At 45.6% G+C, this 18,250-nt stretch overlaps 2 protein-coding genes across 5 annotated transcripts in view; one reads left to right on the top strand and one right to left on the bottom strand.

Moving 5' to 3' along the window:
* Positions 1-9,798, top strand: part of LOC110500150 (plexin-C1) — a 20,596-nt gene extending 10,798 nt beyond the window's left edge. For all 3 annotated transcript variants that reach the window (XM_021577341.3, XM_021577340.3, XM_021577339.3), the window contains exons 21-30: positions 522-690; positions 843-943; positions 2,104-2,176; positions 2,870-2,904; positions 2,986-3,081; positions 3,374-3,537; positions 5,396-5,543; positions 8,121-8,261; positions 8,343-8,417; positions 8,926-9,798. In XM_021577341.3, the coding sequence (XP_021433016.3) occupies positions 522-690; positions 843-943; positions 2,104-2,176; positions 2,870-2,904; positions 2,986-3,081; positions 3,374-3,537; positions 5,396-5,543; positions 8,121-8,261; positions 8,343-8,417; positions 8,926-9,030 (1,107 nt within the window). In that variant the 3' untranslated portion in view covers positions 9,031-9,798. The remainder of the gene's footprint in view (positions 1-521; positions 691-842; positions 944-2,103; positions 2,177-2,869; positions 2,905-2,985; positions 3,082-3,373; positions 3,538-5,395; positions 5,544-8,120; positions 8,262-8,342; positions 8,418-8,925) is intronic.
* cep83 (centrosomal protein 83) lies at positions 9,382-18,250 on the bottom strand. Of its 2 annotated transcripts, none has more exons than XM_036957474.2 (16): positions 18,156-18,250; positions 17,001-17,183; positions 16,753-16,903; positions 16,538-16,630; positions 16,008-16,139; positions 14,455-14,706; positions 14,152-14,283; positions 13,880-13,994; positions 13,584-13,728; positions 13,131-13,280; positions 12,951-13,026; positions 12,665-12,822; positions 12,373-12,502; positions 12,144-12,247; positions 11,873-12,068; positions 9,382-10,054 (listed from the first exon to the last, which is right to left on the bottom strand). In XM_036957474.2, the coding sequence occupies exons 2-16, from the start codon at positions 17,171-17,173 to the stop codon at positions 9,908-9,910; spliced, it is 2,154 nt and encodes a 717-aa protein (XP_036813369.2). In that variant the 5' UTR covers positions 17,174-17,183; positions 18,156-18,250; the 3' UTR covers positions 9,382-9,907. The 2 variants fall into 2 exon arrangements, with proteins under 2 accessions (XP_036813369.2, XP_090070244.1); XM_090214118.1 differs by having other exon boundaries at positions 17,001-17,178; positions 18,156-18,222.

Genomic DNA, 18,250 nt, shown 5'->3' with positions numbered 1-18,250 from the left:
CAAAGATACTCACATGCGATGTTGACAGGGGAAACTATTGCTGTTTTAGGAAGCTATTAGTAGATATGGCCTCCGCTTTCGCACATTTCTCAGTTTGTCTCTCAGACTCGAAAGATTAACCCTTTTAAATTAAAGAAACGAGTCTAGAAGTAAATTAATCAGAGCCAAAATGGACGCAAACTGTAGTCTTTATAAGCACAGGTTGAGCCATATGGTAATCCTGCTGAGACAGTTGCTCAGTGGTTTCTTAGAACAGAGAAATGTTATCCCTGTAGTGTATAAGTGTTATTGTATGAAGTCCATCAAGTGATATACACAGACATGTGGCTTTATAAATCTTTAGCTAACTGTGTGGTTTCCCTGACCCAAGTAGAAAGATAGTGGGAATGAAGGTTAGCTTCAGTGGTTAGCCACACTGATGAATATATCTCATCTCACGTTTAATTTTCAAACCCAAACCTCATGCAAGTAGCCTACATCATGATGTATGTGTGTCTGTCCGACCGCGCCCTCCACCCTAGAGGCTACAGGTGCTGTTTGCTGTGGGAACAGACGGAGAGGTCAGTGAGCCTCTGGAGGTCAGTGCTCTGGACTGTGACACGGTGGAGCAGGTCAAGGAGAAGATCCTCCTGGCCTTCAAGACCAAGTTTGGCTTCCCCTACAACACCCCTCTCCGACAGATGCACATCGGTCAGTTGTAGTACCTCACGTGTCCAAGACATTAGGAGAGAATGGAAGAGTGATGAGTGAATTATGACTCTAAAAGCAAATGAAACATCTTGATCGATCATACATTCTTTCAAAGGAATGACTTCTCTCTCTCTGTTTCTTGAACTCTGCAGAGTATGAGAAGGATGGAAGGTTTGTCCCACTGAAGGAGGTGGATGCCAGCTCAGGGGTTCTAGGAGAAGTGACCATGCTCAACACACTCAAGCATTACAAGGTTAGAGAACACTACCAAGATTCCTGATACAGGAAATAAGCCTAATCTCACGTTCAATATTTCTCTCCACATCTCAAATCACCATCTAGGACAGAGAATATATACTGTATATATTTTTTACATGTAGTTGAAGGCCTAAACTTTAAAAAATTCAGATTAAAGGTCCAATCACTGGCAGCTGTAGTATTACTCAATGGCTAATGCCTAGATTCCATCAGTACCGCTGAAGAACTGCGCGATTGGAATTTAAAGGCAACGTTCCCTTGCCTGTGGAGACTGCATTCACTGTAAACCCTGCATAGGTCGGCTCCATAGGAAAATACCTTTCCATTTCAATCGTGCTATGACGCGGATCTTCCGCGATTCGGATTCAATCTAGTCCTGAGTAGTTGTAATAACTAGACGGATTGGGTTGTCAAATTGTTGCTTAATGTCACCAAACCACATGCACAAATGTGTCAGGTATCTTATAAGTAGAGGGTCTCACTAGACTAGAACATCCTTGACATTGAATCAGAGTGTCACGGCCGATGCTGGAAGAAGACCAAGGTGCAGCGTGGTGAGCGTACATATTCCTTTTTATTAGGATGACGCCTACAAAAACAATACCCCCCCCAAATAAAAAAAAAACTTGAAGCTTAAGGGCTATGTGCCACAAACAACGACAACTTCCCACACAGAAAGGAGGGAAAAGCGCTACCTAAGTATGGTTCCCAATCAGAGACAACGATAGACAGCTGTCCCTGATTGAGAACCATACCCGGCCAAAACATAGAAATACAAAATCCTAGAAAACAAAAACATAGAATGCCCACCCCAAATCACACCCTGACCAAACCAAATAGAGACATAAAAAGGCTCTCTAAGGTCAGGGCGTGACACAGAGTACTAAGTACAGTGTACTGCTCTGCTGCTCTCATTCTGCAGCCTGGTTTTTAAGGCTACTAACAAGCAGTATTAGCTCCATTCAAGGCAGCCTGGCTGGTAGGACTGAGCTGCCTGTGTCACAAGGCCAAACCAGACCACAAATAGATTAAAACTCCTGTACTCTTTATTAGTCTCACTGTAGAACATTACTGTATTTTAGGTCTACCAGCTGGTTGAGAAGCTTGTAACTCAGCAAGCATTTATCGACCTTCTAACTCAGTGTGTGTCTACAGGTACCGGATGGAGCGTCCATCAAAGTGCTCTCTAAGACCCATCCCAGTCTGAGTCCTCAGAGCAGCCTGAAAGGTAAGGGTGTCAACAGAGATTGCCATGCTACAGTACAATATGCCTCCATAGCTGCTAGAGATGTGGATCTTGTACACTTCGCCTCACACTGTATTAAACAGGAATGTGTGTGTGTGTGTGTGTGTGTGTGTGTGTGTGTGTGTGTGTGTGTGGTGGGGGGGGGATGCCTAGAGTACACTACAAACAGAGTGCACACGAACAGTATTCACAAACGCATGCTCATAGTTAATGCTCATCACACTGCCACACACGTGGGCACGGAGTAACTTTTGCGATTCGCTTTGTCAAAGTCCATCTTTTATTTATTGTATTTGTTTATTGAAACTTTTATTTCGTCAGGGTGGAGTCCCATTGAGACCAAGGTCTCTTTTATAAGGGAGCCCTGGTGCAAACAATTACTCAATCAAGGCAGCATGGGCCCAAAAGAAATACACAAAGAAACACACAAATAAAAAACAACAATCAACAAAACAAACATTCCTCAGTAAAGTTGAGTTTAAAGTAGACATGTTTTGCTCCACATTTACCCTCCCCATAATGTTGTTATATGGCAGATGTGAAACACAAGTGAGATGCAAAACCACTTAACTGTGTCAGCTTATATAAAACACGAACAGAAACCAGGAAGCTATTTAGCACAATTGTCTGCTATTTAGTCATCCATGGTGACCTGTTGTTGTGTATTTGTCACAGACGATCAGAACTACTCCAAAAAGTACTTCCATCTGGTAAGTGCCAACATGACCTCTGAATTTGATGTCACTGATTTGCGTTTGATATGATTGATTAATGGTGCTGTTTGACCCCAGATTGATCCTGACATTGACCAGGACCAAAAGAAGAACCCGGAGAGGAAGAAGCTGAAACTGAAGGAAGTGTACCTCACCAAGCTGCTCTCCACCAAGGCAAGAAAACTCACTGTTAACTTACATCCTGATCTGTCAAACCAACCCCTTTCAACCTGCCACTGTGCTCTGATAAATGGTTAACTGAAAGATGGAAATCTAGATTCTTCAGTTATGTGAGATCCAGCATATATAGTGACTGTGTAACAGTTCCCTTTTCTCATTTCCCTTATGAACATTGCTTAAAAAAACATGGATAGGTACTAAAGTGGCTTGCTTGGAGCTGTCAGTGCGGTTTCAGTGTAAGGGACATTATATATGACCATATGCCCTCCACTTCCTCCTTTCTCAGGTGGCTGTGCATTCGTTTGTGGAAAACCTGTTCAGAACGATCTGGGGAACCCCTAACCTCAAAGCCCCGCCTGCCATCAAGTACTTCTTTGACTTCCTTGACGCCCAGGGAGAGAGCAGGAGGATCAGTGACCAGGATGTACTACACATCTGGAAAACCAACAGGTATGTGTTCATCTGGGTCATATGGATGTGTCACTGCAACCTTAAAGATCATCAATGATGTCACCATTGCCCTTCACTCGAAGCAATGTTCTGATGCTATTTTTATTGATTTGGCCAAGGCTTTTGATACGGTAGACGATTCCATTCTTATGGGCCGCTAATGAGTATTAGTGTCTCTGAAGGGTCTTTGGCCTGATTTGCTAACTTCCTCTCTCTCAAAGAGTGCAGAGTATAAAGTCAGAACATCTTCTGTCTCAGCCACTGCCTGTCACCAAGGGAGTACCCCAAGGCTCAATCCTAGGCCCCACGCTCTTCTCAATTTACATCAACAACATAGCTCAGGCAGTAGGAAGCTCTCTCATCCATTTATATGCAGATGATACAGTCTTAAACTCAGCTGGCCCCTCCCTGTATTTTGTGTTAAATGCTCTACAACAAAGCTTTCTTAGTGTCTGACAAGCTTTCTCTACCCTTAACCTTGTTCTTAACACCTCCAAAACAAAGGTTGTGTGGTTTGGTAAGAATTATACCCCTCTTCCCACAGGTGTGATTACTACCTCTGAGGGTTTAGAGCTTGAGGTAGTCACCTCATACAAGTACTTGGGAGTATGGCTAGATGGTACACTGTCCTTCTCTCAGCACATATCAAAGCTGCAGGCTAAAGTTAAATCTAGACTTGGTTTTCTCTATTGTAATCACTCCTCTTTCACCCCAGCTGCCAAACTAACCCTGATTCAGATGACCATCCTATCCATGCTAGATTACGGATACATAATTTATAGATCGGCAGGTGAGATTGGTCTTGAGCGGCTAGATGTTCCCTACCATTCAGCCATCAGATTTGCCACCAATGCTCCTTTATAGGACACATCTCTGCACTCTATACTCCTTTGTAAACTGGTCATCTCTGTATAGCCATCGCTAGACCCACTGATTGATGCTTATTTATAAAACCCTCTTAGGCCTCATTCCCCCCTATCTGAGATATCTACTGCAGCCTTCATCCTCCACATAAAACACCCGTTCTGCCAGTCACATTCTGTTAAAGGTCCCCAAAGCACACACATCCCTGGGTCGCTCGTCTTTTCAGTTCGCTGCAGCTAGCGACTGGAACGAGCTGTAACAAACACTCAAACTGGACAGTTTTATCTCAATCTCTTCATTCAAAGACTCAATCATGCACACTCTTACTGACAGCTGTGGCTGCTTTGCGTGATGTATTGCTGTCTCTACCTTCTTGCCCTTTGTGCTGTTGTCTGTGCCCAATAATGTTTGTACCATGTTTTGTGCTTCTACCATATTGTGTTGCTACCATGCTGTGGTGTCTTGTGTTGCTGCCTTGCTATGCTGTTGTCTTAGGTCTTACTTTATGTCGATTTGTGCTGTCTCTCTTGTCGTAATGTGTGTGTTGTCCTATATTTTTTATTTTTAATCCCAGCCCTCGTCCCCGTAGGAGGCCTTTTGCCTTTTGGTAGGCCGTCATTGTAAATAAGAATTTGTTCTTAACTGACTTGCCTAGTTAAATAAAGGTTAAATAAAATACAAATAAAAATACTCATTAGGTCACACTGTAGCAAAACATTTTGCAATGGAAAACGAATATGAGCATTTTATTTTTATGAGCATTAAGTTCAAGTAGTCCCTCCATTTTTCAGTGTTTTCTTCCATTTGGTGCCTAATGAAATGACCCCGAGGGTACACCTGTTTGAGTATGTTTATAGTAGAATCCATCTTTCTTAATGTCTTTCCTCATGTCCAATCAATGTGTTGTATTTACTCACTCATACTCAATCCTCTACTCACTGTATTGGGATAGTGATAGAATGTTTGACTGGCCCTCTGTCCTGCTCCTTCCCAGCCTGCCCCTGCGGTTCTGGGTGAACATCCTGAAGAACCCCCAGTTTGTGTTCGACATGGAGAAGACCCCGCCTCTGGACGGCTGTCTGTCCGTCATTGCCCAGGCCTTCATGGACTCCTTCTCCCTGGCTGAGAAACAGTTAGGCAAGGTGGGGACATGACCGAGACATCGCAGAATATAATGACTAACACACCTCATCTCTTGTGCTTTTGTGTATGTTTCTGCAAATCTCAATATCAAATATACAAAAAGAGTTGGTGGTTCACACAACTTTCAATGTAAAATGTACTAGGAGACATGTAACACACAAAGGTTGGTTGTTCAAATCTCATCTCTTGTGCGTTTGTGTACGTTTCCACAAGCCTCAATGTCATTTATACGAAGAGTAGAAAAAGTTAAATTCCTGCTTTGGACCTGAGATGTTTTAGGTTCAAAGTTAATTTCTTGTGTTTTTGTGTACGTTTACACAATTCTCTATGTCAAATATACAAAGAGCTGGGTAAAGAATGTGAAGGAGAATATGGTCCAATGGTTAAATCCCTGCCTAGCAGCCAAGCGGTTGTAGGTTCAAGCCTAAATTCTTGTATGTTTCTGCAACTGTCAAATTTACAAAGAGAAGTGTAATAAATGTTAAGGAGTTTTTGGCTCTGGTGCAAGAATCTCGCCCCCTAAGGACAGGGATGTAGGTTTGAACCTAGGTGCCGGCTACTGGGCATGGTTGCCTACTGAGGACTCTGCTGGTCAGTGAGTCAAGGCCATTAGTGAATAGTGCATTTTGAGGTAGTTTTGATTCGATTATCAGTTTTCAATTTCAAATATATTTAATCATGAAATGCTCTACGTGGGTTGAATGCTGTAACACAGAAAAAAACTATTATTAAAAGTCCCATGATGGTAGTGACTGCCCCTTACTGCTTATCACTTATTAACCATCATTCATTCACAATATTTCAGTTGTTTTCCCTCTCAACTGATCCACTTAGACCATGTATTTTCAGGTAGAGATACCTCAAGCGTCTTGTCTCCAATGTTCCCTCTCAACTGATCCACTTAGACCATGTATTTTCAGGTAGAGATACCTCAAGTGTTCCCTCTAAACTGCACAAGCTAGGCCCGCACCTCCTCCAGGCCTGCCACACAGAAGAAATGTCAGGCCGCGCAGAGACGCAAGAGATTGAACTTCACTGAGTTCACCCCATTAGTTTGCACTATATAGATCAAGGTTTTTCTGTGATTGAATCAACATTATATCAGCCCCTTTTCAATGGAATGAAACAAATCTAACTTTGCAAGATTTGAGGCTGTGATTTTGTTGTAGGCAGAGCGCAACGGAGTAGAATTCTATTGGTGGGTAGCCCACTAGGGGTCTTTCAATAGAATTCTATTGGTGGGTAGCCCACTAGGGGTCTTTCAATAGAATTATATTGGTGGGTTGCCCACTAGGGGTCTTTCAATAGAATTCTATTGGTGGGGTACCCCAATAGGGGTCTTTCAATCATCTGCTAGTGAATGAACATGCTTTTCAGATCAGTTCAGAGCCGCTCATGTGAACATTTGTTGATATTCTTTGCTAGTTAGTGAGTTATTACCCTAGTTATAGATAAGTATAGGTCGGCAATGTGGAGGTTCCGCTTCTTACAAGAGCACAAAACTTGTGGTCTACATTTCAAGCCATCTTTGAAAAGCAAGTCAGGTTAAAAGCTTGTCTTAATTAAAGGGGCAGTGTTGTATGTTGAGACAGGCTTGAATAGTCAGAGGGGTAGCCTACATTCTAATTCTCTGTATGGTAATAATACATGCTATTTTGCAAAGATGTTTCTTGCAACATACAACACAATACAATTTACAGTCCCCTATTTGTTCCATAGTGTTACAGACCAAATAAAAAATCATTCATGTCAAGCCCTTCATAATGTAAAATAATGTTTTAAAAAAATCTCATGCAAATGTAGGCCTGCATTGAACACCACATATTAGGATACTGAAGGCTATATCATAGAAATCAAAAGCTATTTCCGTGTGAAAACGTTATGGGATTTGCTCCATTGGCTTTGTTGGTAGGCCTACATTATGCTCAAGTAGCCTATTAGCTATTGTCGAACTGTAAGGATACAGCCTCAATGTTCACAAAAAAATGTGCATCGGAAGTTGCAAATAATTCTCACAACTTTCAAGTTTCCACTCACAAGACCTAAAAATTTCAGTGACCCAAAGAATTTGAGGCAACATTGCTTGTCTCTCCTCTCCCTTTCTATGTTTGCCCTACACAGACAGGCCAAGTAGAAGCACAATGGATTATGGTCATTGTAGTTAATTACCATGTTTTTTTTTTGCAGTATGTAGAATATTGGCTTGTTGGAAACTACAACTCCCTACTACATCGCACAGTTCAGGCTTGATCTGATTTATCGCTAGAGAAACTGCGCATTGAGCTCACAGAGAAAACGAACGAACAAAAATGGAATTCAAATTAACCGACGTCATTCCATTAGTCAGTTAAACGCTCAGCACTAGCATCGATAGGTATAATGCCAGTAGCTGCCTATGGATTTGACAGCTCTACCTTGAATCGAGCCCATAGATGTAAAACAAAATGCAAGCCAGACTTGGTCTCATAACTTGCAGGCCTCTTAGAATACCTGGCATTGACAATGCTAGAAGCTCAAATGTAAGCACACCTATCACCTAGATTTGACATGACTCTTCTACCCTCTCTCTGTTCCAGCATGACCCAACCAATAAACTGCTCTATGCCAAAGATATCTCCCAGTACAAGCAGGAAGTAAGGGCTTACTACAAGCAGGTCAGGGACCAGCCACCAATCAGCAGCTCTGAGTTCAAGGAGTTCCTGCATAAGGAGTCAAAGGTACCTCCCGTCTAGTGGTTGTTTTCTAATTCATTTTGATATTGTGCTTTAAGGACATGAAATGTATATTTGTTTCTTTAGAAACATGAAAACGAATTCAATGAATCTGCTGCCCTCCGTGAACTCTACAAATACATGCAGCTGTACTTTGATGAGGTAAACTGTCTTTTTCACTCCCACCTTTAGTAATCTCCCCTTAATTGGCATTCATGATTTTTCCCATAACCTTCACACTTCCCCTGGATGACTAATCACTTCAACCAGGACTAAACATCTTGGAAAAATATGTTGTTCAGGCCAACATGATATGATCACTGTGTAACTGTAAAGCTGACTGGCACAAAGCTCAGGTCTTGGGAAATGAGAAATAACTGCAGTGTCAAGGCAGAGCATAGCCTATACCACTTCTCTGTGGGGTAGAGTCAGGCTGTTTTCAGTTCTTCATTTTGTAATGATCTATGGACTGTTTTGAGCTCCACAATGGCAGCTGGCCATACCTATGCCAAATATTTAGTTTAAATTTGCCTAGATTGTGTGGAATGATAATCCCCCATTGTGGCATATTGCTACTGGCTGAGGTCTGAAGTTTATGGACACAAGCTGGTCTTTTCCCCCCCCCTGCTTGTGAAAACAATTGGGTGTGTGTGTGGTGTTTCCCTGGCAGATTAAACTGAAGCTGGATCAGAACGGCGCCCCCGTGGAGTTGAAAGAGCAACTGCAGCATGTGAAGAGCCTATTTGACAGCCTCAAGAGCTGTTCCTGGAACTGAGCTCACTCCCTCCCCTTCGACGTGCTGAAGGCCAGAAAGCTGCTCTAAGCACCGATGCCCACCCCGCTTTGTGATTCTAAGATGGAATATGTCAGGAGACGACACAGGGATGTACCATTCTTGAAAAAAAATAGGGAGGCTTTTCAGATTACTGGGATGAACCAAATGATGGCAGGAATTAGCAGGTCACATTCCAGACAGACATTTACCCAGAAGCAGCAAATATACTCTTATTCTGAAGCTGGGACTTTTGTTTCCTCAACCAAAACTGAAAGACTAAAGAAGAGTTCAGCAGTTCTAGTGTTAATGGTTCACACAAGTAAAGCTCACAACAACAACAAATATGTACACAACCTCAGTAAAGCATAAACATGTATTTGTATGAATTGCAAATACAAAAACACATACATCTTGAAATAACATTACAAAAAATGTTTTTATAAATGTTGTGCAAGTCACAGCTCTTTATATCCATGAAACCAACCTTATTTTTTTTTTAAATACAAATGCCTTTGGGACTATCACGCTTTTAAAGTTTTAGAGTGATGGTCTTAGCGTAAACATTTGATACAAATCTCACAACAGTCAATTAAAACTGAGGAAGTCATTGGTTGGCCATTGAAATCATTATTTACATAGGCATCAACAGCCAAGGCATGGAAGGACTAGAGTACTGTTATTCAACAAGGAATGTAAACATTGAATCATGTAGTTCTCTTTTCATTTGACATCTTTTGTGCCAATAAAATCAAACTGTTTTTCACAAAATATTTGAGAGGTCACTGATTAAATTAGAATATTACCAAACATCACTTTTAGGGATTAATACATCCTACATGCTCACTCTCTAGGGGGGGGGGGGGGGGGGTCAGAGAGGTCAGAGTTCAGGGAGAGAGTCGTGCAGGCCAGAGCCCCTGTTCCTGTCCATGGGAGGCCCCAGTTCCTCCATCTGCTGCTGCTGCGTACAGGCTAACTCCTCCAGCCTCCGACGCAGCAGTGATAACTCTCTCTGGTGCTGCTCCTCCTGAGAGAGAGAGAGCGAGGGGTGGGGAGAAAGAGGATGAGGAGGGACAGAAAGTGATGGAGGAGTGACCTCTACCATGTTGCTAACACCTATCAAATCAAAGTTTGTTGGTCACGTAAACAGATGTTATCGCAGGTTCAGCAAAATGCTTGTGTTTCTAGCTCAAACTGTGGAGTAACACACATAATCCAGAAAAATAGACAAAAATGAGCCATGACTAAAAGTATAAACAAAGAGAGTAAAACAGTATGTAAACATTAAAGTGACCCGTGTTAAATGATTCTGCTAACTAAGAGCCAATTTATGCTTGACCCGAAAATGTGGTCGGAGGCACCGTATGGATGGTGTGACGAAATTGCGGAGCCCCCAGTGGGCAGATTGAGCTCCGTACCACATCGCCGTGCGCCTCTCAAATGTTGTAACAATGCGGAGGGCTCCGTATAGCTCTGCATTGACATGATTGGTTGACGGTAGGTGAGGGCAGGAGGTCCTGTATAAACATAAACTCACTTCCTTGACAACAGCTCTGTGCAGCAAAGCATTAGTAGTATGAATGCCCAGACTTCTGCAGAGGCCATATCACCTAAATGCTACACGGCCAACGCAGATGTCAGAATGACCATGCAGCACCTTTAAGGTGCAGGGTAGAGTACCGGGTGGTAGCCGGCTAGTTATAGTGACTGAGCTTCAGGGCAGGGTACTGGGCGGAGGGCGGCTAGTAATAGTGACTGAGGTTCAGGGCAGGGTACTGGGCGGAGGGCGGCTAGTAATAGTGACTGAGGTTCAGGGCAGGGTACTGAGCGGAGGCCGGCTAGTAATAGTGACTGAAGTTCAGGGCAGGGTACTGGGCGGAGGCCGGCTAGTAATAGTGACTGAGCTTCAGGGCAGGGTACTGGGCAGAGGCCGGCTAGTAATAGTGACTGAGGTTCAGGGCAGGGTACTGAGCGGAGGCCGGCTAGTAATAGTGACTGAGCTTCAGGGCAGGGTACTGGGCGGAGGGCGGCTAGTAATAGTGACTGAGGTTCAGGGCAGGGTACTGGGCGGAGGGCGGCTAGTAATAGTGACTGAGGTTCAGGGCAGGGTACTGAGCGGAGGCCGGCTAGTAATAGTGACTGAAGTTCAGGGCAGGGTACTGGGCGGAGGCCGGCTAGTAATAGTGACTGAGCTTCAGGGCAGGGTACTGGGCAGAGGCCGGCTAGTAATAGTGACTGAGGTTCAGGGCAGGGTACTGAGCGGAGGCCGGCTAGTAATAGTGACTGAGCTTCAGGGCAGGGTACTGGGCGGAGGCCGGCTAGTAATAGTGACTGAGCTTCAGGGCAGGGTACTGGGCGGAGGCCGGCTAGTGATTGCTATTTAACAGTCTGATGCCCTGGAGATAGAAGCTGTTTCTCAGTCGCTCTGTCCCAGCTTTGATGCACCTGTACCATCTCCACCTTCTAGATGTTAGAAGGGTGAACAGGCCATGGCTCTGGTGGCTGAGGTCCATGATCTTCTTGGCCTTCCTGTGACACTGGGTGCTGTAGATGCCCTGGAGGGTAGGCAGTGTGCCCCAGGTGATGCGTGTGGCTGACTGCACCACCCTTGCGGACAGTGCGATTGCCGTACCAGGCGGTGAAACAGCCTGACAGGATGCTCTCACCTAGCTAGGACCAGAACCCCCCCCCACCCCTGTCCACATAATCTTATTCATCATGATCTGAAAGTAAAACTGATCCTAGATCTGCACTCCCACTCCGAGACTCTTTATGGATACTGTCCCTGATCTGTGAACACCAGTGATGAGGTATATGAGAAGGTATCTGGCTTCAGTGTACTCACATGAAGACTAGGCCCCTCAGACTCGGGTACAAGGACCGGGCCAAGTCCTGTGCCGGTGGTGGAGGTCATGAGGGCAGGGCCTGTGGCAGAGGTCACCTGGTTGCCCAATAGGAGGCGTCGGAACTCGCTGTGTCGGCGCTGCAGTTCCTTCAGTCGTCTGTTAAGGAGGGCATGCTCTTCAGTGTAGGAAGGACGCCTGGGGAGGAACATGCATACTAGTCTTAAAACACACACAGTAATTAACATACACACACTAAGAAAATATACATACTTCTTGGCTGAGCTGGTCTGTAGCTCCAGCTCTGCCATCTTAGCCTCCAGTAGTTGGATCCTGTCCTGGTATCTCTTCTCCTTGTTCTCTGTCATGTTTTTCCTCTGGGACAGAGAGAGAGACATCAGAAAAAGAAGTCAGAGGAGCAAAGGAAGAGAGGTAAAGATGGCAGTGACAGGAAGATAGAAGAGGAGGATGGGGGAAAAAAAAAAAAAAAAGAGGCAGGTACCTTTTTCTGTGCCAGCGCGGCCCTCTGAAGTTTCTCCTTGGCCTGGCCGTACTTCTCCTGCAGCTCTGCATCCCTCTCCTGTAGTTTGTGTTTCTCCTCTAACCACTCCACACGACGCTCCTCCACCAATCTGCAGAGAAAGGGAAGAGAACAAAGAAATAGGAGAGAGGAAGGTTAGAAATAGAAACCACTTGATGGTTCCAACAGTATAATTTCTAACTGTTCCATTCCGCCTCATACTCAGCATATCTATACAGTATACAGACCACAGTATAAAGGTGATGCAGTGTACCTCTCGGCTTCGTGTTGGGTCCTCTCAGCTTGTGAGCGGGCGCTCCTCAAGTCCTCCCGGGCCCTCTCCAGGGTGTCCCTCAGACGCTGGTTGGTCTCCAGAAGCTCAGCCTCGGCGTGGGACAACGTACCCAGCTGCACCCCCAGCTCCTGGTTCTGCTGTGAGAGGGAGGGACAGGTACATGGTCAACTCAATGTTGTTTGGACATTTACATCAGCCAATCAATGTTGAAAGGGCAATACAAACTGAATGTCAGTCAGGCACTGAGCCTCAGGCAGCTTAGTACCCGTCTCAGATCAGCATTATCTGTCTTCTGTGTCTGCAGTTCCTCCAGCTGAGAGCCCTGCTGCTGCAGTTTAGTCCTGACACACGCAACACACACAGGGTCATTAACACACACACACTTGTGTGAAATATATTAGTAATGCACACTATGCACGGGTAAAGCAGCACACCTCTTACTAACCTTAGGATCTGCAATTCCTTACGGGCAGACTCCTCCCCCAGCTGGGCGCCACGGAGACGCTCCTCCCACTCCTCTTTCTGGGTGTGGCCAGCAGCATCCTGTAGCGCCCTCTGCTGCTCCAGCTCAGCCAGACGATCCTCCAGCACCAACCTGAACACACACACACACACACACATTATATACACACGCACACCAGTGGAGGCTGCTGAGGGGAGGACGGCTCATAAAATGGCTGGAACGGAGCAAATGGAATGGCATCAAACGAAGGGAAACCATGTGTTTAATACCATTCCGCACCAGCCATTACCACGAGCCCACCCTCCCCAATTAAGGTGACACCAACCTCCTGTGACACACACATTATACACACATGATCGATGCACACAATTTCAACAAAGTAATCTGAGACCGTGTGTATGTGAGAGTGTGTCTGTGAAAGAGATGGATCCTAACTTCTCCTCGTGGAGGATGGCTGTTTTGTGGAACTCCTCCTCGCGAGCAGCCTGCACCCTCCGGACGAGTTCCCTCTCCCTCTCAGCCAGCACCTCCTTCTGTCTCTCCACCGTCCCCTTCAACACCTCCACATCAGACTGCATACCTGACAGCCAGAGAAGAAAGGAAAGGGGGGGAGTTGAAGGATATGAAAGGAGAGAGACAGGAACGAAAGAGTTAAGTTAGCAGACTAAAATGAGAGTGATGTACAGTACATGTATGATCAAAACACACAAAGAGGTTATTTGCCGAGTTACCTTCCATTTGGCCCTGTAGTGTGTCTCTCTCCCGCTCCACCTCCCCTCTAGACCTGGCACACTCTAGCTTCACATTGGCCACCTCCAGCTTGTGAGAGTGCCTCATGCCCTCCACCTGAGAGAAACCGAGAGACTGGCATGAGCACACAGCAACCTATTGATATAAGGGGTAATGGTGGGGACTGTAAGTCACTCTGGATAAGAGCATCTGCTATGAGAAACACCGCTGATGATCTCTGGGGTTAGAGGTTAAGGATCACATAGGTACTTACCTGGCTGGTGAGAGTGTTGACCTCTCGCTCAGCCTTGTGTAGTCTGCCGGTCAGCTGGGTGTTCTGTTCATGACTCAGCTGCAACTCGCTCCCCAGACGCTCCAACTGCAGGCGCAGTGACTGCCTCTCTGCCTGAAACACAATCAAATGATTCATTATTCCACAAATCAAAACAAGCACACACAGTAAAGTCATTCTACCAAAGTTTGGACTTACTCCAGATTTATTTCATCATCTAGCTTAAGTTTCATAGTGACAATAACAGTTCAAAACATTGACTGACAGAGAACACAAGTTTCTTACCTCCAGTGACTTGGCTGCAGCCTGGGATTCTGCGAACTGGCGGACCTGGATGCGCTGCACGTTCTCGGCTTGCTGGCCAGAGTTGTCCCTCTGGGCCCGGAGCTCAGCCACCTCAGCCTCCAGGCCCTTCAGACGCAGGTGGAGCTGGGCCTTCTCTCTCAGCAGAGACTCAACGCGTTTACCGTCTCTAGACGGGTCTGTGCCCTGATACTGGCCAATCAGCTCCTCTCTGTCCCTTTCCAGCCGTGATACCTGAACACACACACAACATAATCAGAAAAGCAACTTCTATATACTAACACGCAAATGTATGTAGACACCCCTTCAAATTAGTGGATTCGGCCGTTTCAGCCACACCAGTTGCTGACAGGTGTATAAAAAAATCGAGCACACAGCCATGCAATCTCCATAGACAAATATTGGCAGTAAATTGGGCTTACTGAAGAGCTCAGTGACTTTCAACGTGGCACCGTCATAGGATGCCACCTTTCCAACAAGTCAGTTCGTCAAATTTCTGCCCTGCTAGAGCCGCCCCGGTCGACCTTAAGTGCAGTTATTGTGAAGTGGAAACGTCTAGGACGAACATCAGCTCAGCCGCAAAGTGGTCGGTCACTCAAGTTCACAGAACGGTACCACTGAAGCATGTAAAATAAATGTCTGTCCTCGGTTGCAACACTCACTACAGAGTTCAAACTGCCTCTGGAAGCAACGTCAGCACAAGAACTGTTCATCTGGAGCTTCATGAAATGGGTTTCCATGGCCGAGCAGCCGCATACAATCCTAAAAATCACCATGCGCAATGCCAACCGTTGGCTGGAGTGGTGTAAAGCTCGCCACCATTGGACTCTGGAGCTGTGGAAACCGTTCTCTGGAGTGATGAATCACACTTCACTATCTGGCAGTCCAACAGACTAATCTGGGTTTGGTGGATGCCATGAGAACGCTACCTGCCCGAATACATAGTACCAACTGTAAAGTTTGGTGGAGGAGGAATAATGGTCTGGGGCTGGTTTTCAAGGTTTGGGCTAGGCCTCTTAGTTCCATTGAAGGAAATCTTAGGGCTACAGCATACAATTCTAGAGGATTCTGTGCTTCCAAATTTGTGGCAATAGTTTGGGGAAGGCCCTTTCCTGTTTCAGAATGACAATGCCCCCGTGCACAAAGCGAGATCCATACAAAAATGGTTTGTAGAGATCGGTGTGAAAGAACTTGACTGGCCTGCAGAGCCCTGACCTCAACCCCATCGAACACCTTTGGGATGAATTAGAACACAGACTGCGAGCCAGGCCTAATCGCCCAAATGAACTAATGCTCATGGCTGAATGGAAGAAAGTCCCCGCAGCAATGTTCCAATATCTAGTGGAAACCCTTCCCAAAAGAGTGGAGGCTGTTATAGTAGGAAAGGGGGGGACCGACTCCATATTAATGCCCATGATTTTGGAATGAGACATTCGACGAGTAGGTGTCCACATACTTTTGGTCATGTAGTGTATATGGAAAAACAAACATACTGTATTAGAAATCACGTTACAAATGTTCTCTCACACACACACCTCAGCATCAAAGCGGATCTTCTTCTCCTCCAGTATGCGAGCGCTCTCCTCTCTCTGGTGGTCAAACTCAGACTTCAGGAAGGTGTAGTCGTACCGCAGCTTGTTATACTCAGACCTGTACTTCTCAGTCTCCTGCAAGGAACACAGAGATAAGAGGGCTTGTTATAGTCAAGGAGGAGAAAGAGACAGAAACAAAGAAAAAGTTGAATTTGAATGGATGTACCCTTTTCATTCTCAATAATCTGACAGTGTAAGTGTGATGGCCCACCCTTCCCTGCCCTCAAAAACGTTCAAGTTCTCAAGCAGTTGCTATGGAGATAACGGTTACAGCTGTAACAGTTGGAAAGCACAGTGGAACTAAAGTGTCAAAGCTATCAAAAGCAGCCGAAGCTGGATAGAAGCAGTACAAAGTATTTTTTTTAAAACAGAAGGAGAGGCAGCCGGAGGTGGTTAAAAGCAGTCCGGAGCAGAGAACAGTAAATAGCATTAGAGAATCGACAATAGACAGTGTTCTGGGGCGCGAGGCTCACCTCCTCCAGTTTGTTGAAGCGCTCTCTGACAGGCCCCTCCATCTCCTGCTGCACCTGGGCCCTCAACAGCTCCAAACGCTGGGGGGTCAGCACCTTACAAAACAAACCGACTGCTGTACACACTGGCACAGAGAAAGAAACACTGCCATATACAAAAGGGACACTACAGTAGTCATAGGTCAGTGGGTGTGTTTTCTATGGACTAGCTCCAGTACCTGTAGTCGTAGCTCCTCCAGCTCCCTGGTCTTGTCCAGCATCTCACCGCGGAGTTCAGCCAGCAGCAGCTGCAGTTTCTCCTGGGCGGTTTGCTTGTCACTGAGGAGACGCTTCAGCTCTCCCTGCCCCCGGGTAAACTCATCCTGCAGCCTGGGACAGACAACACGGTGAAGGAGATATATACAAGCGTGAACACACACACACAAAATCAGTATTATGGTATTACACACATCTCCTGGGCTGTTACCTGGTATGTTCAGCCTTGAGAGTCCGGTAGTTGGTCTTGTGGTTCTCACATCTCATCCGCTCATCGATCAGCATCTTCTGCAGCTCCATGTCGGACTCCCCCAGCTTCACCATCCCCCCAGGGTCCAGGCTTGGGTGCAGGGGGCCGGAATGAGCAAAGGCAGAGGGGTTCATCTCGCCTCTACTGGATGGATATATCGAGGGAGGAAGAGAGAGTGAGGTTAGGGAAAGCGTGATCCGTGCGTTGTTCCGCTCCATCCATTTCCAAATACATCATCCAATTAGTAAGAAAGATTGACATCAAAGCAAGATCCACTTCTTCAGCTCTACACAAAGGCTTTAGCTCAACGAAATTAATCATAAGACAGAACCAACTTCAAAGGGAAGAGACGTGCTGTGCTCTCCTGTTTGCAGGTCAGAGATGGTAAAGACTGATGTTGTAAGGATGGTGTGATGAGTGGTTTGGGGCAAATTGCAATCGTTACCATGGTAGCCCTAAATTCCCCAGCTATTTGTGCAAATGAGAACCGCTCAGGTAACTAACTACACAGCCTCGGTCTCAAGTGATTTCTCCACGTTCTGTTGTGGATACGCGTGGTCAAGGGAGGGATGATTATGCTTGATTGCAAACACGGCACTCGAACATCTTGGCCTCATCTCAAGCACCCCACCCACCCTGGATAAATGTAGCTACTTACTCTAAGAACAAAAGACAATGTCAGACTCAGATGCAACAAATACAGGCAAGGCAATCCAGCCCAGTAAAGACAAACAGTTCCATCACTGCACACTAAACAGTTCAGCTGACTGTCTTGCCCGGACCATACGACGTTGACTAGCTACAGTACTTGATAGCATAACAACTGTGTTTGACTGATCACTGTCGCACACAATCAAATAGCAAGGGCACAGATCTCCAAGCTGTCATCAGTAGTTAGCCAGTCATTTAGATTCAACTAGCGCTACTCTTTTTGAAAGTGGCGCTTTAACTCCCGCCGTTCTAGCCAACGTACACTAGCGTGCTAACAACCGGTCTCTGAACAATGTCAAATCAGTTATCAAGTTAACTGGCTAGCTCTTGGGCACAATTTAGAATGCTCCTTCCTAGAAGCTACCACTTCAGCGATAATAAAATGCCGTTTTGATCGTTGCTTACCTCGAACTCGACTCGACTCCTTGACAAAACGAGCTATCTTATCCTGCAGAGAACTACAGATTCGCATGGGCTCATGGGAGATTTATCTTAACTCT

Source organism: Oncorhynchus mykiss, chromosome 21 (assembly GCF_057628025.1).
Source record: "Oncorhynchus mykiss isolate SJ-2025 chromosome 21, ASM5762802v1, whole genome shotgun sequence".
NCBI classification, from domain to species: domain Eukaryota; kingdom Metazoa; phylum Chordata; class Actinopteri; order Salmoniformes; family Salmonidae; genus Oncorhynchus; species Oncorhynchus mykiss.
Note: the sequence above shows the minus strand (reverse complement) of the source record. Positions and strands in the feature narration are given on the sequence as shown.

Bases quoted from the DNA above. Each gene is read 5' to 3' on its own strand.
- cep83 (XM_090214118.1), bottom strand. From the start codon at position 18,222: ATGCGAATCTGTAGTTCTCTGCAGGATAAGATAGCTCGTTTTGTCAAG. The intron at 16,140-16,537 runs GTGAGCCTCGCG...TGTTCCTTGCAG, and splicing joins GCTTCAACAAACTGGAGGAG to GAGACTGAGAAGTACAGGTC. The intron at 12,248-12,372 runs GTACCTGCCTCT...TCTCTGTCCCAG, and splicing joins CCGCGCTGGCACAGAAAAAG to AGGAAAAACATGACAGAGAA.